This window comes from Diorhabda carinulata, chromosome X (assembly GCF_026250575.1).
Source record: "Diorhabda carinulata isolate Delta chromosome X, icDioCari1.1, whole genome shotgun sequence".
Taxonomy (NCBI): domain Eukaryota; kingdom Metazoa; phylum Arthropoda; class Insecta; order Coleoptera; family Chrysomelidae; genus Diorhabda; species Diorhabda carinulata.
In genome coordinates, this window is record NC_079472.1 from 6065360 (window position 1) to 6088895 (window position 23536).

General features: G+C 29.9%; 2 protein-coding genes across 9 annotated transcripts in view; one reads left to right on the plus strand and one right to left on the minus strand.

The window, feature by feature from the left end:
- The first annotated feature begins 179 nt into the window (after positions 1–179).
- LOC130902160 (Y-box factor homolog) lies at positions 180–14645 on the plus strand. 3 transcript variants are annotated; one of them, XM_057814043.1, is made up of 7 exons: positions 180–435; positions 2589–2686; positions 8951–9220; positions 9341–9496; positions 9563–9805; positions 11509–11544; positions 13789–14645. In XM_057814043.1, exons 1-7 carry the CDS (start codon positions 363–365, stop codon positions 13831–13833), a joined length of 921 nt encoding a protein of 306 aa, XP_057670026.1. In that variant the 5' UTR covers positions 180–362; the 3' UTR covers positions 13834–14645. The 3 variants fall into 3 exon arrangements, with proteins under 3 accessions (XP_057670026.1, XP_057670027.1, XP_057670025.1); XM_057814044.1 differs by lacking the exon at positions 11509–11544; XM_057814042.1 differs by having other exon boundaries at positions 9563–14645.
- LOC130902158 (RB1-inducible coiled-coil protein 1) overlaps positions 14502–23536 on the minus strand; it is a 62127-nt gene continuing 53092 nt past the window's right edge. For 5 of the 6 annotated variants that reach the window (XM_057814033.1, XM_057814038.1, XM_057814035.1 and 2 more), the window contains one exon: positions 14502–21986. In XM_057814033.1, the coding sequence (XP_057670016.1) occupies positions 21981–21986 (6 nt within the window). In that variant the 3' untranslated portion in view covers positions 14502–21980. The remainder of the gene's footprint in view (positions 21987–23536) is intronic. The other variant, XM_057814034.1, reaches the window with a different exon arrangement.

Here is a 23536-nt window from a genome sequence, read left to right on the forward strand (position 1 = left end):
CATCCTTACATATTTCTATTTTGATTTTTGTACTATTTCATTTATATAAATACATACGTAACATACCCCAAGCCAATTCGTTTGACCAATCAGAGCTCCTCTTATGAATGTCGCTAAGAAAATAAACAACGCATGCGTCTTTTGAAATAAGCTCAGAAATACGTCCCACTTTTACTTGGCTAAAACTGTCGCAATAAAAAGAGATATGCTATTAACTACACGTCTTTGATCATGGAAACCGAGTATATTTAAGGGAAAACAAAACTCAAATCGTCAAGATCTTTGAACAACTGAATTCGATAGGAAGGAAGTAACATCTAAGGTGAGGTAGCGGTATAACATCATCCACCGGCCCGACCATCATGGCTGAAGCGGAGCAACAACAAGCAACGCCAGAACAACCTAAGGCAGTCCCAAAACAGAAGGAAGTACTTGGTAAGACTTTTTTAAAATATAAAATTGACAATTTTCAGTTTGACTTACCCTCCTCGCTCATCTTGGTGGCATCCATATTTCTATTTAACGAGCACATGGTCGGGAAAAGTAATATTTAATAGATTTTTAGCTTATGGTTGTGGCATATACTTAAGTATTAGTTTTTTTTCAACTATTAAACTCATTTTATTGAATTTAACATTTTTTCAAAACCTAAACATTAAAATTACTATTCAAACGACATTTTGTCTCGAGGCTATTGACTCTGCTTGCTTGTCATACATTTAAGTATTTTTATAAGTAAATAGTTATTACTGAATTTATATTTTGTATTCTTATTCATGTTCTACTTATCGAATTCTATGTATCTTTTAATAATAGTATCATTATTAAAATTAGCCTATTTCTATATTTTGTAGAATATCGCCAAAAAAAGTTAGTCAAGCGTGGGTAGAAATGTGTAGATTTTAAAACTTTGGAGAAATTTTAACATTGTAAATGATATGAAACGATCAAATTTGCTTCAAATCGAATTATAATTTTTTGTCTAATTCACTTAGTTTTCAAATATTGTTATATTTACACAAAAAATTTATAACAAGATTTTTTTTCATTTTAAAGTGATAATAAATTACCTTGTTTTTATACAAGTGCGATTTTTATATTTACTAAGGATTTCTAAAAACATCATGCCCTTCTAGTTGACATTAGTGAATAAAAAATGCCCTGGTTCAGACTGAACCATTTAATTAATATTAATCAAATTTTGAAAATGTGTAATAGTTATCCATTTTCTGGAAATGATTTCTTCCATTCCTTGAGAGCTTTCATTTCATTGTGCCTGTTCATTAGTATCTTGTCTATTTTATTTCCATGTTCTAATTTGCTTTGAAATCTAATTGTATCCTGGAGCTGTATTCTTTAGACTTTTAATAGCTTTGTGCATTCAATCTTTAGTTCTGTTTATCCTTTTCTTATACCATTTTATCCATCCTCGTTTATTAAACCAGAAGTGATTTTTCCATTTATTCATAATCTATCGACCTCTCATTAAAATCATAATTTTATGTCCTATTAACAGTTTAATTCAAATTTTTAGACACACATTATTTAGTGTTTTGTAAAATAATTCGTTTGAGTATAAATTTGTCTCTTTTTTTCCCCCCAAACTTTTCTGATAATTTTACCTTGCTTGGTTTACTATTTTTTATATTTCGCTGTATTTAAAATTTTATCACATTGTAGATATTTCAGATTTCCAGATTTCAGATTTTTCAGCTTAATAACATTTCTTAGTTGTCTTTCAACCACAACATTTTTTTTTATTCTAACATTTTAATTATGCTATGTACTTTTTGGGATTTCAATATTTTTTTAATTGGTATAGAGATTAATTTAGCTAATTAATCGCATATATTAATGGTTTATCCAAAGTTAGTGCCAACCTTGAACTAGTACAAAGTCCTAGAATGAAATTTAAAAATAAATATATGCTCAAACTTGGCTTATTCATATGTAAATTTTTTAAGTTCATTAAACTGTATTGTCATCATTGCATATTTTTAGATAATCTATGAAAATTTGAATAACAACTGTTCACAATAAAAAAAATTGAGTGTTTTTAAAATGATGAATTTTTATTTTGTTGGAGTATTTAGATCACTTAGGAGATTAGAATTTTATGAAATAGTGAACTGTCAAAGATTCAACAACTTATTACTTTTTTTCACATATCTATTCCCTTTCACTATTTTTGTTTGCATCTATTTATATTTAGTTTCCTATAAATTTTTCTGTTCCAAGTATGTGTGCTTTTCAAATTCAATTTATTCATTTCTTTTATTTATTTTTCAGTTTTTATTGAATTTTTTTGTCAGTTCAAGTTGGTACTAGAATTTTTTCTTTATATGTTGGTAGCCCAATCTTTTGTATAGCATTTATTTTGGAGTGGTCCAGTTTTATTTTTATATGAAGATTTCAACAATTTGAGCAGTGCTGTATAGTTTTTCCTGATTTGTTCATCATATTACATTCTTGATTATTAATCCACTATAGCTTATTTCTTTTTCGATGTGTTGGTGTAAATTCTTGAAAGTTGTACTCGCAGAATTAGATTTTATTTTGGAATATGATTTGCATTGTCTTTTCTACAGCAACGAAGGTAACTGGCACAGTAAAATGGTTTAATGTCAAAAGTGGCTATGGATTCATTAATAGAAATGATACCAAAGAAGACGTCTTTGTGCATCAAGTGAGTATTTTTTATTTTATTTTTGAACTATATTTGATAGTTGGAGTGCATATTAATATTTATTGTTTGATATTATATTAAATTTTGAAATGTAGTCCAAACAAACAAACAATATACTTTTCAAATATTTTCAGTGGGTAAATATTAAAGAAGCTTTTTTGTTCCAATAGAATATTCCTAGATATTGATGTATTTGTTTACCAAATGTGTCGAATTAAATACATATAATTTATTAGTTATTTTTGGCTTATCTAGAAATTTTTCATTTGAAACTAATATTTGTTTACAAATTGATAATTATATATATCAAGAACATATATATATATAATATATATATATATATATATATATATATATATATATATATATATAATTGGAAGTGAAAATTATCAATATTAATGTCCCGAGTGCATGTCAAATTGTCGATAATTTAATTTTCTCGAGTGCGCGAATGCGCACAAGAGGAAATTATGAGACAATTTGACATGCACGAGAGGGCATTTTGGCAGACTATTTCCTGAGAAAAATTTAATTTAAAATAAACTTAATTCTGTGTTTAAAATTTGTTATTCTTTAAATTATACCGTAGTTGACGATCATCATATTGGCATTGAATTGGTATCTACGGTAACTTATTGACAACAGTGGTGGAAGCAGCATAGAAACACCATCGTCGGCCTCCAGTAAAGTTGTATATTCTAATTGCATTTTCAATAATTGTTCCTTTTCTTAAAATATAAAATTAAAACCAAAGGATGTTTATTAATCCTAGACGAAAATTTGGCACTAGTGCAAATTATCGATAATTTGCACTAGTGCAGTATTATCGCTGAAATTTGATCGTTGCTAGGTAAACATAAAATATTACAGCTTTTTGGTTGGCTTAAATTTTTCGAAGGAAATAGTCAATATTAATGTCCCGAGTGCATGTCAAATTGTCGATAATTTAATTTTCTCGAGTGCGCGAATGCGCACGAGAGGAAATTATGAGACAATTTGACATGCACGAGAGGGCATTTTGGCAGACTATTTCCTGAGAAAAATTTAATTTAAAATAAACAATAATTGTTCCTTTTCTTAAAATATAAAATTAAAACCAAATGATGCTTATTAATCCTAGACGAAAATTTGGCACTAGTGCAAATTATCGATAATTTGCACTAGTGCAGTATTATCGCTGAAATTTGATCGTTGCTAGGTAAACATAAAATATTACAGCTTTTTGGTTGGCTTAAATTTTTCGAAGGAAATAGTCACATTTAGCTACTTTTTTTCTGAAAAAACTCTCAGTGGTTTTAATCGTCATTTAATCATGGAAGGCGGATCCTCGGTCAGATATTATCCTTGAAGGGTTTCCAAATATTTTACGTTCTTTTTCAAGACAACATATCACTTCTTTCGTCGTGGTTGATTTTGTTGGGTAAAGCCACACAAATTTGGTAAAGTCATAATTTACCACAAGGTTTATCCAAAGTTTGTGCCAACCTTGAACTAGTGCAAAGTCCTAGAATGAATGAATTTTTTCTTCTTAAAACGCAGGTTAGAAGGAAAACACTTTTATTATAGAATTCAAACAATGGAAACACTTTTGATTATCCTAATGAGAGTAACGTTGAAGGCCCATGGCTATATTTTTTTACAAGTAAAAAAATTACAAAACATATATTTCAAACTCCTTAAGCTCTGTTGTGTTCTCCTTTCTTTACTATTTTTACTATATCTGTCCATCCATTTTTATTCTCCAGTCAGTTATTCTTACTCTTCCCATATCAGGAGCCTCCTCTTCATTTTTTTGCTTGTCTTTTCTTTTAATTCCCTCTCCATTTGTGCTCTCTTAGCAATTCTGGTTACATCCATTCTATGACCCCAACCACCCGATTCTTTGGGGTCTGATAACTTGCATAATATTAGGCTCTTTATATATTTCTTTTGGTTCAACATTTGTTATTCTCTCCACGACTCAATATTCATTTTCACACCTCCAGTATTTTTCAGAGTAGTCTCTCACACTTCTGGGTTAGTATCCAGGACTCATACCCATATAGTACAGTCGGCACAATCATTGTTTTGTACAACCTTATCTTTGCTGTTTTGGATATTGCTTTTGCTTAAATAATATTATTCAAGAACCCCATTCTTCTACTACCCTTTGCTATCAGATTTTCTAGCTCTTTCGTATGATCATCCGTAATCGTAATCAGCACTCCTAGATAGTATAAAGACACAACTTTTTCAAAATTATATTCTTCGTTTTCCCGCATTTTCCTGTTTATAAACTTAGAAGTATAAATATGCCATGTTTGTATTGAAAATAGGAAATATATTGGTTCAATTGATTGATTTCTTAAATTAACACAAGAGCATATAAAAAATATTTATATCTATGATAATAGCATCCATTATTGTTTCTAAATCCCAAAAAGATAATATTTTGATTTTTGCATCTCCAGTTTTGCTTGACGTATCATTTTTATTATATAGGCATAAAGTTACTTTTAATGGAGATATCGAAACATCTATACTTCGCCAAATAAGCCGAATATATTTTTTTAAGGTTCCAAAAATTCCAACTTAAGTTGTAGATTAGTTGTTGAGTAATTATATCTCAAACTTTTAAAATTTTCTCTTATGTAATTTAAATGGAATAAGGAAATTATCAATTATGCCCCTGTTAATATTAAAATCAAGAACTCAGTTTCATGGAATTTTTTCTTGAACATAATTCTTAAAGTAAATAATAAAAAAAATAATCTACTAATTTTGCCCACCCCAATGTATACATCCCTCTAGTATTGTTTCTGGCGAATCTTTAGATCTTCAGAAGAAATGGACAAATTTGAAAATTATTTAAATATTGAAATTTCTAAAAATATTGGATTTATGATGAAACAAAATTATTATTTATAATTTGAAATGATTTAAGCTGTTAGGTATTTATTTTTGCACACTCCTTAGATCCATCTTTGTCTTTTTAAGAGATGACTGAGTCATAAGTGTGCTATATAACAATAACTCCACGAGGCAGCCGATTATATAACATTTTGTACTTAATAATATGTTACTGGCTGTTTTATGGGGAACACATTTTATAATACATGTTTCAAATGTTATGTTTTGTTGCTGTATGATAAAATTAAAGGTCACTGGAAAATCCAGATAAGATAATTCCATACTTTGTTTGTTTTAGTGTTTATTGATGAATGTTTTAATTATTTATATATTTGAATTCAAACTTGACTGGTTAATATTTGTGAAGTAATTTAATTCATTTATTTATTGAGGTCTCTACTTTTATTTTCAAAATTTCGAATATAGGGATGGATATTAATCTATATAATAAAACTTTTAATTCAGAGGAATAATACAGGAGATTTCGAGTGAAATCAAGTAGTTTTCACTCCACCGATTCTTTTTCTCATATAGTTGCTTCATCTAGATAAACGATTGAATTTGATGATTACAAATTAATTTATTGCTGAATGATAATTTTTCTCTGAAATTATGCTTTGAATATATATTTGTATATGAATATAAATGTATAAAGATGTATTTAGTACGGCAGATATGGGAGGTCCCGTAGCCGTTCATACTCCCCTCAGTTTTAGTGCGTTTTCCTATGTTTTTTGATGCGTAGAATCGATTTTTCGATGGTGCCGAGCTCAAATCTGGTCGAGTAATTTGTTATACAAAATGTAATTGTTTATAAAACTATAATTGTCAAAAAAAAAGATCTACAAAAAAGATCTTTACATTTCTGTTTGCAGCAGAAGTGTTTGATCACAAAAACTGCTTGAGAAATTATGTAGTAGTAAAAAGTAAAACCTGCATAATTTTACAAATAAGGGTTGAAAACATAATTGAAAGTGGTGAAAATGTTCTTATTGACACTTTAAGCTACTATAAGGTGCATCTCGTTTTTTTAAAATTTATATATCCTTAAAACACAAACAAATGACGGTTTTTTTTTTTCATGAAAATTTGTACATTCAAACTTCAGTAACTTTTTAACAGATAATATTTAAAAGGTACACCACATCTCATTTTGAAGCTTAAACTTTAACGTTTAAAATGAGCTACTTCAGATCTTCCTACGTCATTTATTAACTAAATAATGATCGATAAACATCAATTTTGCATTATATGGACTTAACTTTTTAAATATTGATTTTTAGCAAAAAACTGTAGAGATCTTTTATGTAGATCTTTTTCAAACGAATTGTTTTTATTTGTAACTTTTTTTCATATCTCTTGCTTAAGAATTATATCTTTATAAACATTATATAACAAATTACTCGATCAGATTTGAGCTCGACACCCTCGAAAAATCGATTCTACGCATCAAAAAACATAGGAAAACGCTCTAAAACTGGGAGGAATATGAACGGCTACGGGACCCCCATAGCTGCCGGACTAATTGCACTATACTAAATTGAGAAAATAAAAAAACGAACTAATTACTTACTAGATATTTATGTTTCCTTCATTTTAATAAGTTCAATTAAATTAATTAGATATAAACTAATTACCTAAAGATAAAAACTGTGATAAAGGTAAAATAATTACTTTTTCTATTTAGTTGTGTCTGTTGTATCATCATTTTTTTTTAAATCGTGGTTAGTGGCAATTAAAAGTATAGACACTGGGCGATATAAAAAATATAAATTTTCAAATGTGCGGTACATTTTTAGAACGGGATTTTTTTACGCTTTCAAGTATTGCTAATCATTATAGCTATTTATCAAAATGAAGGAAGGAAATTGAAATTTTCTCCAAAGAATTCATTGAAGATAGATGTAAATAACTAGTATCAATCATTATGACCACCATTATGTTCATAATTGAAAACAGTTTATACGAATAATTGCTGTTTTATTGACAGTCGTATTGTCCAATTCATTGGATATTAGTCTATTATTATAACGAAAATGTAAATGTAAATCATGAAAAAAATTAATCTTTCGGAGTCAAATGGCTTGTCAGGTGACTACTTAATATTTCGGTTTATCTTTAACAGAGTGAATGTTCTTCATTTCCAATTAACATGCACGAATGAAAAGCCTCAATAAATGAGCCAATACAGTTTGGTGTCAATTGCCTAATTTAAAAATATCTTAATGAAGCTTGCTGTCACTGTTCTTTTAATGGCATTTCAAAATTCCACATCTTTTCATATAATTTTTAAAGGTGATCCATTGAAAAATCTCAAACCAGTTTACAGTTTCTTCTAATAAATAAAAGTGATGCTTTTTATTTAGAAAGAGCAGTTTTTCTAAAGATGCTTCATCAATAGGCAGGCGGCATTAATTTATTATTTGTACCAGGTATAAAACTGGTTTTTCAAGACTTCCAATGAACCCTCTTTTGAAATAGCTTTGTGACAAGTCTTCCCCTAACTTTTTAGTAGCGAACTTTTATACAGGGTGTTTCTATATTCTACCGAAAACGCTCTACCACAGAGATATCAATGAATGATTCACTTTGATATGGGAATACGAACCCTTACGGGACTAGTTGCTGAGATATAGAATGTTCAAAATTTAAAATCAAAATCAAAAATTTGCCATAAATCAAGACGCCTTTAAATTTTTTTTTCAAGTTTGGTGGCCAATACGTTTCTTAATAAAGTAATATTTTGACATAAACATACTTTTGAAAAATTTAACCAGTGGCGCGCTGTCAGGGTTAGTTGTTTTATATTTCCTGATTGTTTTAATTTTTAATTAAAAAACTAATATCCTTTTATGGAGCCAAAATGAACAGTGTTGTAGAAATTCATTTAATTTAAGTATTTCAAAACAAATAAAAATTATTCATAATCTCAAATGTTCAAACTGTTAGCCGCTTACTTCAATACACTTATTGCACCGTTTTGTCATTGAAAAACGTGCCTTTGAGAATAAATCTGGATGGATTTTAATGATTTCTGCCGCAACTTGAATTCTAGCTATTAGATCTTGTTCAGATTCGATGATTGTTTTGTACACTAAGAACTTCATATAGCCCCATATAAAAATCGATATGATTCAAGTCAGGTGAAATTGGAAATTGAAATCTGTTGTTGGTTATAAAAAGAGCTAGGAACTTGTTGCTCAACTATATCTTCCGGTCAAATCACTCGTTTGCAAACTAAATTATGGTTTTTGAAATTGTTGGTAACAATGGGTAAAACCACTTAATATTGGGAGTTAATTTATTTTGAAATTTGATATTTCATATATGAAATGTACGATATTATTTTCATTGAAAATATATATTCTGTTTTAGTCGGCCATTGTAAAAAATAATCCGAAGAAGGCCGTTCGATCCGTCGGTGACGGCGAAGTGGTAGAGTTTAGCGTAGTGGTTGGAGAAAAAGGGAATGAGGCAGCCAATGTAACTGGTCCTAACGGTGATCCAGTAAGGGGCTCGCCTTATGCCGCCGATCGTAGAAGAGGATATCGTCAATGGTACTATCCTAGAGGAAGACGGGGACGCCGTGGAGTAAGCAGAGGCGGCGGGCCGCCAAGAGAAAGTCAAAGTGATGGTGAATTAAAGGTTAGTAATTTTCAATTTATTGTTAAAACATTTATCTTAACAACTTGGTTCTTCCGTTTTGGTACTAGTTTCCAGGATATTTAGTAAAGCAGTTTTTATTGAATAAAATTTTATCTATAGGATGGAGCACAATCTGGAGGTGAAGGAGGTGGACAAGGCGGCCAAGGACAAGGTCCACCACGTCGTTTTAGACCCAGACGAGGTCGTGGAGGCTATGGAGGAGGAAGAGGATACTATAGAGGACCCTACCGTGGACCGCCAGGAGATCCAGATCAGGTAAAAAGTTTTTGAGCCTTTCAAATACTAGTAAAATATACATATAATTTATTGTTTTTCGATTAGAATGGCGATGCTCCCCGTGGTCGTCGACCCATGCGCGGACTTTTCCGCCGTAATTTTCGTGGAGGCCAAGGAGGCCCTAGACCACGTTCCCAGGACAGCCAGGGCCAAGCTGGAGAGCAAAACGGTCAAGAAGGTGGACCACGTGGACCACCACGTCCACGCTACCGCAGACGTGGCCCACCACGTCCAAGAACCGGTAACTCTCATTCGGATTCTGCTGGAGGAAACCAACAGAATGTCAAGGTATATATATTATATTGTGTAACTTTGAAATTTGTGAAAATATCTTCGAATATTGAAACATTACTTGGAAATTTTGTTAAATAAAATAAAAGATAGATTTTAATAACAATGGTGATGGATGATTGGCACACCCAAGGCAACGGCAGTGTTATTACAATGTTTACACTGAAGTGTTCGGTTGTGCAAAATAATTACAAGGATTCGCTAACACCATGAGAATTTACTAGATTCTGTGAATGGAGTTTGATAGTAACCTTGTTACATTCCAAATATAATATGTAAAATATAGATTTGTAAATAATATTAACAACTGTAGAATAGTCTGTAATTAGTCAGAATTCAATAAAAATTATTTAAAGTGCAAACTTTCAATGTTGCAAATAAAATTTTATTATTAAAATTGAGCGCTGAGATCCATTTTCGTTATCACAATTATATTCATAGAAAGTTTGTATTGGATGATACTTATTTGTAAACTAGTTTATGCCATTTGAGTGTACAGTGGCCTCGAAATTTATGAAGCATTTCATCATTAGACATATTATATGCCCTCAAATTATTATTTATACAACTTTTCACAAAAGTTGTGTACATATATCTCTTGTGGCAACTAATTGTCAGTGTTTTGTCTTCCGCTCTAGTAGTTGTGTTCGAAACCTTTTGTAAAAAAAACAGCTCTGATCTGATCTGAATCATTCCAGCTCCATCTGGGGTCCAAAATTCATGACTGACTGTTTACATGACTCTCTTTATTCTTTATTGTTTTGAGGAAAAGTACACCTAATACGGCTTGTATTTCTGAATGGTCAGTTAGTTTACAGTCTCTTACAAGGAAACTTGTTCTTCTGTTGTGAATATAAATGTTTGTGCAAATTACCACACTATCGATCATATATGTGGTTATGAAAACTAATGATTCTTTTTGATTTGAAGAATTCTTGATAGGACCAATGGAGCCGAGACAAGACATTTTTACATCTAGTTTTCTTGGAAAACCTTTCCAAATCGTTTCTGTGTTTTTTTCCTATATAAAACCACCACTCCTCATCATCAGATTGCTTTGAATCACTACTGCTCAAATTCTATTCAATAACTTCATTGTCACCTTCACTTTCTTCATTGAAATTATCAACATCGTCTCGAAGTCCGTCCAAATGTGATAAATTTTCCTCAAGCTCTCGTAACTCGTAACATTAATATTTGAATTGAAAAATTCAAATTTATATTGGTAAATTAAGACTGTTTCAATTTTTCATTTCCATACCTCAATGGAGGGTAGAAGGTGTAAATATGAAACTTACCGAACATCCCTCTTATTCATAAAATTTTTGGTTGGTGTAAAGAAACTTCTGAAGGTCATGAGTCTCATTACATGTTCACATAAAACACTTTTATTTTAGTTTTCATAAACATAGTATTTTTCAAGAAAACCTGTTCAAGAATTTATTTATTTTATCTAGATATTGATGATTAGCCATATTCCAAGAATTTGAAGGCATAATGATGATGATGAAAAATCAACATCTTAATGCTTAATTTAAAGATTATTAATTAAATTATTTACAATTATCATTGAATAGATGTGTAATATTACAGTTACATATTCTACTAACCAAAAAATAGATAAGTTTCAATTATCGACCTGCTTCTAACAGTTTCTCTATGCACGCCCTCCTTACAATAGTATTTTCTTTGAATTCTAGGCTCCTGAAAATTCTGCATCTGAAAAAGCTGTTGAAGTAAGTAGTTAAAGTTCTGTGTGGTGCATGTTGCGTTTTTTTAAATTTTATATATTTATAAGAAATTTCTTGTCTATTAACAGAGTTTGGTTCCAAAAAATGAAATATAAGCTTGTTGGAACCACATTCATTTTAATAGAAATAAATGTGCACATCCAAGGCAACGTCAGTGTTGTTATAACATTAGCACTGAAGTGTTCGGCTGTGCAAAATTATTACAAGGATTCGCTAACACCATGAGAATTTACTAGATTCTGTGAATGGAGTTTGATAGTAACCTTGTTACATTATAAATATATAATTATTAATAGATAATGTTCAAAATTGATAGAAAATTTTTGCAAAACAATTCAATCTTATATTGGGAGGAAATTTCATGGTTTGCTGATAGTTTTCAATAGTTTAAACAGATATTTTAAAATGATTTGAATCCATCTGCATTTCTCATATTGGTTTGAAATTAACATATAATATGGAAATATAATTAAATTTTCGTATTGCAGTTGAAGCACAGCTGATTGATTCATGATGAACCCAACAACTTTATTGGTTTATTCATATAATTAAATTTTCGTACCGCAGTCAAAGCTCGAGTGGTTGATTCATGAAAAACCCATCAACTTAATCGGTTTCTTGATATCATTAAATTTTCGTATCGCAGTTGTAACTCAGGTGATTGATTCATGGAAAATCCTACAACTTTATCGGTTTATTGTCATTTTCATTGCAGTAACTTGCATTTAATTCTATGCACAAATTTTTCCTTTGGATTATCAAAGGTCAGTTAGATAGTTAGACTAGCAAAATAAAAGTTTCCATCTTATCATTTTTAATTATTGTTGCTGGCATTAGCTTATTTCTAATTTTGGAGCGACACAGAAGAGAAAAAGAACATCATATGCCTATGATCTATTACTACAATTACTATTAGTTCAGTATCCGATCAATTCAAATTACTTACCAAACATTCAGATCATATTTTCCAAAAAGCCATATAGTCTGTTTTTACCATAATGAGAAAAGATGCTGCTAACAAGATATTGATCTAAATATACCAGCTATATATTTTTAGCTCTTGATAGCGCACACTCTTTATAATACTACAAAAAGTAATTAAGCAAATAGATTGGAGAGGTGCTATATTTAATAAATCGACCCAGATTTGTGCATATGCATATGATATTGCAATAATAGCAAGAAATAGAGACTGATAGAACTTTTTCAAGGTGTAGAAATAAAATGTAAAGAACTCACCATAGTTTTTAATGAATCTAAAACTGTATTTAAGAAGATACCTGCATCAGAAGATTGTAGGAGACTTATATAAGACACATTACAAAGTTGTAATATATCTTATTTGTGCGATCCTGAAGTTCATTTAAAACAAATTAATAATAATAAGAAGTAGAACTAAGTTGAAAATCTACAGGATTCTAATAATACCAATTATAACTTATGGCAGTGAATGTTGGTGAAGAATATATGGAGGAATTAGAATGAACGAACCAGACTGGAGAATCCAAAATAATAAAGAAATCAATGTAATACTAGGCAATTAAAACATCGTCCGATACATTAAAGTCCAGAGGTTGAGATGATTCAAAGAATACAGATCAAGAGAAGAGAATCATGAATGCCAAAACATCAGATGGACTGGTCAAGTTCACGAAGACTTACAAACAATGAATGGGGATTTTTGGTGAAGAACAGACCAGTTTGGAAGTAAATTGTCGAGAAGGTTGAAGTATTTAAGAAATAATTTCAAAAATAAAAATATTAAATAAAAGCTTATAATAAGGACCAAAGAATCCATTTATCCAAATAATATCAAAGTTTCCTATACAGATATAATTTTTTTTAATTTGTTAAGATTTGTAACTTTTTCAAAGCATTGTTTTTTCAATTGATTTTTTATTGATAACTATCCGTTGAATATTGTTCCCAGGGAATAATTGCCTCTACTCTATAGCAACTGTAACCAGTTTTTCATGTTTTGTATATATATATATTTTTTTAAATTAAATTAGTGAAAGTCATATTCACACTCATTTTCACCAAACTCAGGTAAAGTGGCATGGAAATCCAATGATATACTCAAATTGTTATAATCTATGGAAACTTAACACTGGTAGACTCTAATAAGGTAGATTTTACATGTTTAGCTCTGTGTCTGTGAATTTTTTTTCAATATAATAATATTGTATAAGAGAATAAAATAAGCTGAATGTAATATTTTTGTTACAGGAAAGTCAACCAGTGCAGAATACAACTACAGAGAGCAGTGCTTAAGCGTAATCGCGCTCAAGTCCATCACTCTAAAATATTCATAATTATGTTAACAACGTTTAGCGCGTGAGTTTGTAAACTATAGCAGACAAAAAGGCATTTCATGTAGTCCATTTGTCTCTAAGGATTTCTTGTCAATTCACCAAAAAAAATACTTGCAAAAAATATGTGTTTGCTGCAGTTTGGCGCTGCAATTTTCAATGAGAGTTAACTAAAACATTTTTGATACTTTTTATATTCTCTTTGATGTTTGTATACTGATTTGTAAATTGTAGATAAGCAAATTCAAACTCGTTTGAAAATGGCGACAAACTGATTTGTATTTTTGTTATCGGATCATGAAATGTCTTAAGACCTTATGTCTTGCTGCAAATTTTTCCTTCATAACAATTAAAAAGTAAAAAAATACTTTAAAATTCGATGTTCTGTCTTGTCAACAGTGACGAGCGTCGTACCAAAAAAAATGATTGCAACATCTAACTTTAAAAAAAATCTTTTCCAACTTGTGAACAAAAGGGAAAAGACCAAAAAAAAGTTGAAAAAATACAAAAAAATTCGCAAAACTCTCAAACAAGGACAGTTCAATTTTCAACTGTTTTGGGTAATATTTTTTTCTCATAATTTGTTCATGAAATCTCATCATACAAATATAAAATTTTTGGTATTCTTTGGGTGCTAGTCATGTAAGTAATTGAGTATATTTTCATATTTAATTGTGTAATTTTTTGAGAATATCACAGATGTACTATTGGAGTTAATATTTAATTTTTTTTCAGTACTTTGTACAAAAGGGAAATAAAACTGTTCTCGAAGAATTTGTTGTTTTGGTTTACCCTCAATTCAGGCTAACTAAACCCTATTCCTATTTAAAATGAAAAATTATATTTGTAACAACGTCTAAATTAGTTATGTAATAGTTCTATAGTATTTTTAAATAAAGGTCAAAAACATAGTGCATTATTTAACAAGAATAGAAAATTGCAATATTTTAAATTTGTGAGTGTGAAGGTGTAGCTTATCGTTATCGATAACATAAACTGGAAATCGGAAGATTGTACATTTGAACTATTATTTTAATGTGCTCCACAAAACTCGGGAGGTTCATAGATATTTATGTTGAACATTGTTTCCTTAGCCCAACTTTTGTGTTCTATAGATTGAATTTTCACTTGCTTGTCTGATTAATACTGAACACATTGTTCATTACTCCAACACTCACAATTACACTGTCTGACGCGCGTTGCGAAAACCAAGTTATCGTCTTCAGAGACTAAACTGTCTCATCAGTCTCTGAAGACAATAACTTTGTTATCGAAACGCGCATCAGTGTAATTGTGAATGATGTTGTAAACAGTTTATTCAGTGTGAATATCACTAACGGTTTCAGAAATTCCAACTTAGATATCTGATTAATATTTATGTTTATGAGTTGGTAAGTTGTTCAGTTTAGTGCAAGTTGTGTTCTTGTATATTTTTTGGAAAATTTGACGTCAGTTATTGGTTCCATTTTATATATAGTGTGATTTGACATTTAGCTTTTTGTTTTAAATAATGCCTAAACGCAATGTTCCTGCGGATGAAGTTAATAGGGTTAGTATGAATGAGTTTGGTAGGGTTCCAGTATCATTTTTTTGTAGTAGTAGTAAGAAGTAAAAAAAGTCAAAGTAGGTAGAAATTTTCATTTCCCACATCAGATTTTAAGCCTATTTCAATGCTTTCCAATGCCTTCGTCCATTTATTCCAATCAGCTTCCTTTGCCCTCCATTTCATTATCTTGAATAGACCCCACCTCTTGGTTAATTGTGGTAGCTGTAGGCATGTGATCGCTATTTTCGGTTGTTTCCAATTCTTCCGGACAAAAAGGAGATAATTATGTAGTCAGCAGTGCTACGTTCGTGACTCTTCAATTCTGACCTAGTTGTGACAGATGTCTAGCTTCTCCCTTATTCAGGTATACTAGGTTTTGCTCTTCAATCGCATTCATTAAGTTTATATCTTTCGCATTCGTAGTTTCTGACTCCCCAGCTTTGGTCCTGGGCGTTCAGATCTTCCATGATGATAAATGGTCCGTGTATTTTACTAAATATCTCTAGATAGTTTTTTTGTAATGGACAATAGATGGTAACTATTGAAATTTCTTTAACCTTCACTCCTAAGATCTGAAACCGGTTAGCTAAACTGGTGCTGATGTTATGAGTATGTTTTTGTTAATAAAAATAATTAATCCTCCCCTTCCATCATTTTTATGTTGCCATATGTTTGTGTAGTGTGGGAAAAGGACGCTTTAGTCCAATTTAAGGAATGTTTCATTCAGAAGAATTAGGTCTGGATGTTTTTCATGAGTTAAAACACTAAAGTCAGAATAATTTGAAAATAAACTTTCATTGTAGAATAGTTAATTCTTTTCTTGTTTTCACTTGTGAATTATTAATTTATGTTTTGGATTCATCAGGGCTGTTTGGTATTGCTATTTCATGTATTCACCTTCTGGATCGTTTCAAAAATCATATCCTGTTGTTTTTGTTTTATTTCTGTTTCTGCCACTTCAGGCGATTATAGAATATATAAATTTCTGAAAGTACTTCCTTTTTGGTTATTTCCTTAATTTTTGATTGTTCTAGTAATCACTTAAAAAAGTCAACTACTGTAATAGGGTCTGTTTGGTACACATTTTTGAATGTGATATATTTCCTAATATTTTTTTGCCTCTCATGTTCCTTACAGTTTCTGTCTGTGGATTTATGTTCATACATTGGATTACTGGTTCAACATATACCTGTTCTCTCGACTCAAAATTATTTACAACGATCATTTCTAGCAATTTCTTACCTCTAAAGGTGACTAATATAGTCTGCATTGGTTTATAATCAATTGTGTTATCTTCGTTTACGATTCTTCCATTTAATCTTCTTGCTGCTATTGTCAGTCTGGTTAGGTTAGGTCCGTAATTACTTCTTCCATTGAGGTATTGAAATCGATGTCCCAGACTATCCTTTTTATTGAAACTAGTGAAGAAGGGATGAATGCATTCTATTATTTTGCTGATATTATTTTATTAGTGAGAAAGGCATTGGCATAGTGTAAGGTGATGACTAATTATGTTCCTTTCCCAGTAATTTTTTTGATACTTTTAAATTACCTTAATATTTTTATTTTTGTTTTCTACTACTACAATGTACGGGGCTTTATCGTATACTTCATAATTCTTTATTGTGTTCTTGGTAGTTTATAAGGTGGCTTAGGATGTGGAGGCCAAGGGCCCCCGAATCTAATGACATGAATGCGTTAGGGTTAGGAAGTTGGGTTATATACTATGGAAATTAATGAATAAATCAAGCAATGATGCGGAACTTAAACTGTAAACTTATTGTGTGTTCTAGGTCATAGCTGCACTACTAACGACTTAGCTGTTCGAAAATATAGGATTTAATTTATATTTAAAAAAAAGTAATTTCACACGTGGTCACTTCAAAAGTAAAGTACGGAATCCCATTTATTGATATAAGCACGTGAAAATTATTCACGCTGAGTAAATTAAACAAAATATGGATTTTACTAATTTATTATTGCACTTGGCATTGTTATAAAAAATTTGTAGAACATTTTTAGATTAAATTAGTTCCATACAAATACATCCTGCTGATAAAAATATCATACTTTATACAATTTCATGAAACAAAAAATAACACATTTTTTTAAAAACACCATTCAAATTCAGGCTTTACTAAATATTGTAAGAAATTATCATCAATCTGTGGACAAATTATTTTATAACTAACTTGTTATTTTCTATTATTCATCTGCTTATTTTTGCCTCCCAATTGCATTAACAATTGCAAAGTTGGCTTAATAATGGAATTCCTGCTGCAGTGAAGGTTCACACATTCAGATTTGAAACATGTAGAACACACCAATTCATATAAATGAATACCATTGTAAACAAACTAGTAAATGAATAAACATACATTGTACAGGTAGTCACCACCAAGACTGTGATAAAGTATAAAAATTCGTACCAGCACATAAAAGTTTTGGTAACATACATTTAAAACCGTGATTTGGCAGTGATAGGACCAATTTTAACGATTTATTGAGTACATAGTAAGTATTTTGGTAAACTAACAATTACAGGAAATACTAAAGTGAACATTTAATTTAGATTAAAAAAAATATCACTGCGATCAGTATACAGATAATTCTTCTCTGTATCATGAAATTGTTTTGATCCATATGTCAATATACGAGGGTTATCCATAAATAAGTGTCCCAATGAATTTTCACAATGAAAAATAGTTATTAGCTTGCTTATAGTTAAGATAGCTTAAAACCTCTTCGTTCAGCTCCTCGTCGTCCCGCTCAAGTTTCTTTAATTCAAGGAAGAGATGGTAATCACTGGGTGGGTCTAGGCTGAAAGGGAGTTGTGTGAGACTGACAGTTAGGAATGAATGTTACCACGCAAAACGTTTTGGTGTTAGAATCGAATGGAAGCGTGGGACGGAAACTGGGAAAAATGGAGCCCAGTCTACTAAAACTTCCGCTTGACAGCGTTTCTAGGGCCATAACTCCTTGGGAACCTTATTATATGGACAACGTTCATTATCTGAGTGAATTGTTAGTTTTATATTTTTCTGCAATGTGAAGCTGTTTAGCTAATTACCAACTGTTTTCACAAAAAAAAAACTATTTTATCACAATTTTTACTTTGAGGTCGGTGAGTAGCTACACACCTCATTGTTCCATTTATTTTTTGTCATAAATTTAAGACCGTTGCATGAAACAATAACTAGATTGATGTTCTTACCACAACATAATACCTTACTTTCTGCATATATACATATTCACACAAATTTTATACAAATAAAATTAATACAACTAAAAAATTATCACAAAAAAAAGAAAATTTCACTTTTATGTCATATATAATTGTTTACAATCATTAACAATTATATTCTTAAATCTATTTATCTGTTCCAAGATAAATTGGAAATTTTGTGGGATTACACGTTACATCGTGAACTGATTTAAAATGTTTGATGACTAAAATTTATACTATTAGAAAAATTATTATTCTAAATACAGAAATTGTACACAGTCGATTAAAGAAAAATATCAAAATAAATTATGTTTTTATTTATTTTTTATGTTAAATATTTTCGACAATAACGTGCATTTTAGTCATATAAAATACATTTCAAATCAGGATAAAAATTATAATTTTCTCGTATATCTTTGACTTTGACCCATTAAACAAGAAAAGTTTGATCTAAAATTACTAAGGCCATACAATACTGTGAAATACAGAAAACTTGTATTTTCTTGCATAATATTATCCAACTCACCTATTTACCTTCCAAAAAGTAATATTTTGGAATACAAAATATTCAACAGTAGTTTTATGAACGTGCTGTGAAATAATGTGCAAAAAGCAAAACTACTAGTATCTTCTAAGCAATAATTGTACATAACAAAAATTAATGGAACTAATGTGTCAATATTTTGCTCAATGGCTCAAGAAAACTTATCACTTTTGGATTTAACTATATTTTTAAATATAAGCACTATACATGGGGGTTGTTCGTATAAGGCCTTCAAGTAAACAAGAAGAGGAACAAAATATCAATCATAGATCCAGGGAATTGGTTTTAAAAGATAGGAAATGCAGCTTAATGTAGGTGGGAAATATTAACAAATCTCTTAACACTTGGTAGAGTTATTCAAGCTTTAGTTGACAAATCACAAAAACATATTCTTTACAGAGATTCAAAATTCCCCTCAAAGATTATTTGGGAGGACATACGAAATCAGTAGTTATTGCAACCATTTCACCTGCCAGCAATTCATATGAAGTGACCGCTAGTACTTTAGATTAAACTAAAGATATAAAGAATATCCCGACAGTTAATGAAAAAATGACAAAACAGGAAATTACTGATAGTTTATTTGAAGAAAAAGAAAAGTTATAAAAAGATTTAGATGCTTTAGCTGAACTGGAGAAAATATTGCACTAGGAGAATTGAACAGATACAGGATCGAGTGTATTGCAAAGTCAGAGAATTTAAATTTTCTCGACATTTCCGCTTCCACTTTTAATTCATTATCAAGAGAGGGGGTTACGTAGGGTAGTTATTCGTTAATTAATCTAAGAAATTATTCAATTCAGAGGTATAACATACAACAAATGACCCCTGTCGGCTGATTCTGCAGCCTACTCCTTGGAATTCATCTTCTTATTCGAACGATTTGCTATAGGTTGCTTATATTTTTTCTTCTATTTCTGATCGTCTTTCCCCATTACTCTTATCTTAATTCTTAGATACTTGAACTTTTGTTCCTGAATTGCTTGTATACCTCACAATTTTTGTTTATTTCTATCACATTTCCACTCCCCCTTTTGTAAGTTTCTTCAACATACTTTCCATTATGTTTCTTATTTTTTTAATTAGAATTACGTCGTCCGCGCATGCTATTTTTTGACCTCAACAAGAATTTCCTTCACTAAAATTTTTTACTACATGCTTTAGCTTTAGATTGAATGGTGAAACAGTTTATTGATTGTGAATTATTCAGTTTCTCCTTTACTGGTCAGTATATTTGCTTTTGACTAATTCATAGTCTTTAAAATTATTCGTTAAAGGTAAGTCATGTAAATCCACAATTTGCATGACCTACCATTAACCAGAGAGTGGAAAAATCACATGAGCACCAGATTGATATGTAAACGCTGTGTTTAGATTTCCAATAAGCGTTTAATCCAATCAATAGAAAAAATATTGTGAAGGCACTGAAAAACCCAGGAATGCGATTGAAACTGATGACAAGAAATTAGAAGCTGCAAAAGCTATTATAAAGGAACAAGATGACTATTTAGAACAAGAGAAGTTTCTTTCGAAATGGTACGAAAATAAACAGTGGAAAGCTTGAAGAAGCAAAAAAATTATTGAAAGTTACAAAAAATTTGCAAAGCGGACTGCGCCATGTTATTTACAATTTTTTGATGTTGTAGTATCACCTTTAAAAAGTTCGAACTATTAGGAGAGTTGACCTGGTGAATAAAGCTCTAGTTTGTTAATGGGGACCTTGAAGTCTCACCGGGACTAAAATATTCTTTTATGTTATTCAATCGACAAGTTTTATAATTGATCTTGTTTGTTTGCAGAAAGCCATAAAGCAAAACACCTTTGGAGGTTAAACTTCTAGTCCATATATATAATGGATTCGGGTTTGTACCGCAAATTTGACGTGGTAATGAAAGTTAACACTATAAGAAATCCTGAAGAAGAATATATGGACGTTCATAAAGAATATCCTACTATACACTATTGAGAGTGTAAAATATTTGTCAAATACTGGTATACTTAATATTTTGAAGTGAGTTTAGTTTTCCATAACTATTAATATACTATTACTGACAAATTAACTTATTTTGTAAACACTGTAATATTCAAAAAAATATTTACATATACTTTTTGATGATTGGATGAGGTATCAAAATTCCAAATATTTAGAACGAATGAAAAATTATTAGTATTGAAAATACTAATTACTTTTTAATAAACAACAGCATCATTTTTTACTATTCTATATGTACAAAATTCAAACAAAAATGTTTTTGATTTTTCGTCAAATAATAATGATTGATTCCTAAAAACAGCATTATTTGTTTTCAAATTTTATGTTTTTTTTTAATTTTTTTAAATCAGTAAAAGGTATAAATATGGTAACCTTCAACAAATACCAATTTGTTATAGAAATGAAAAAATTAGAGAAATTTATAAGAAATTATAAATTATTATCATTATAAGAAAGGAGATTAACCGACAAGATTTATGTCACGCTGTCAGTTCATAACCGAGGAAAAAATCTAAATTAAATTTTAATCATGGCAGCAGTTATAATATAACGATTATTTCCCAAACAAAATATTTCCTTCTAAAGTCCTCTCTATATAAACAAAATATTATTTTAAACATGAAATGTCAAAACTGACAAATGTCAATCATATCTCCCATTTATTTACTCAGGTAGCAGAATATCAATATCACAATAAAATTAAAAATGTAGTCCACAGATCCATGCTAAGTGAAGTTTCTTAAATTACGAGAAAAGTATTTTCGATGGGTTTGTTGTCTGCAAATTGCAAATTATCCTCTTCACTCCTATAAAGATATGAGGAAACATTAATATAGTGTATATATTGAAAAATAAGTAATAACTGGTTTCCTTTGAAAAATATTTTTCACATTTTATTGGATTGAAGTTCTCAAAATAAAGTGTCAAAAGGTTTTTGATACTTTGTCTTTAGCATAAGGAATTTTTAGAATACACAGGATGATTCATTATAAATTATAACTGTTTTTTATTATTTTTTAATTCAACTATTAAATACTTTAATACAATCTTTATAAGTTAACCATAAAATTAATACTGATCAAAAGTAACGTTAATAAGTTTAAAGTACTAATTTAAACAAAAAGATTCACAAGAGAGCCGAAAATAGATGGTGTCCACTCATGAAAAGTTAACGGATATTAAAGTAACCTCAAAAATAACATAGATAGTATACAAAAGAAATAGAAAATAAATGGAAGAGGATAATATCGCTAAACATTTAAGAAAACAGAAAGTAAATCCATTTGGTCATAAAGAAGAAGAAGACCGAAAAAATTTGGAGAAACAAAGAGGTCATAAACATTGGTGGTTTAAGAGGAATAAAAACTGAATACTAGTAGTATGATCAGTCAAGATCCTATTATACGAATAATATAGAATACGATAGTTTTTATGACGTTATCAATCTATTTAAATAATGTCCAGTTGTTAATTGCTGGAGAATAAAGTTTCTCGTTTTTTTTATTACACCTTCAAATGAAATGCAATTGATAATTAAGACAACTACTTTGGTACATATTCATTTAACACTACAATACTATTTTGTTAGTAAAATACATATTTTTGATTATGACAACCCCAGTTAATAATTTGAACTTAAACGAAATTTTCACAACCACTTCTTTTATTTCATGTCATTATTGTATGTATTTATGGCACATTAATTTAGATGTAAAAATTTCGTTAATGTTTAAAAATTCCACAAAATTACACATTTATTGTTTTCACCACACCAAAGATGTATTCATAAATTATTGTCTTTAATACAGTAGTAGTATTCAAATCATTTTATGTAGTAGTAATTATTCACATATACAAAAACTTAAAGCAAGATCAATATAAGATCCAGCCACCTAAAGCAAGATCAAAGCTCCACCTATTTAAGACAAGATCAAAGATATTGCCATATAAAGCAAAATAGTTAAAGATCCAGGCATCTAAAGTCAGATTAAAGATCCATCCATATAAGTAATCTTCTTAAAGCAAGCACAATTAAAAGAGATATAGCCATATAAGGAATAATAATCAAAGATCTAGCTTTATATAGCAAAATAATTAAAGATCTAGCTATTTAAAGCAAAACTAAAGATCCACCTACAATATCAGTATGCCAATAAATAGAACGATACTTTGAGATGATAGGGCACACATTTAAATGATATTTACAATTTATAATAAGTAAAAAAGTTCTATTTTAGTATTATTTTGAAACTGGGAAGCTAGCGTTAGGTTTGGATTTTTCAAAGAAAATTGATACAAAAATTAAAACACTTTTTTACAAAACTTTATAATGTGATCTAACTCAATTTATATTGTG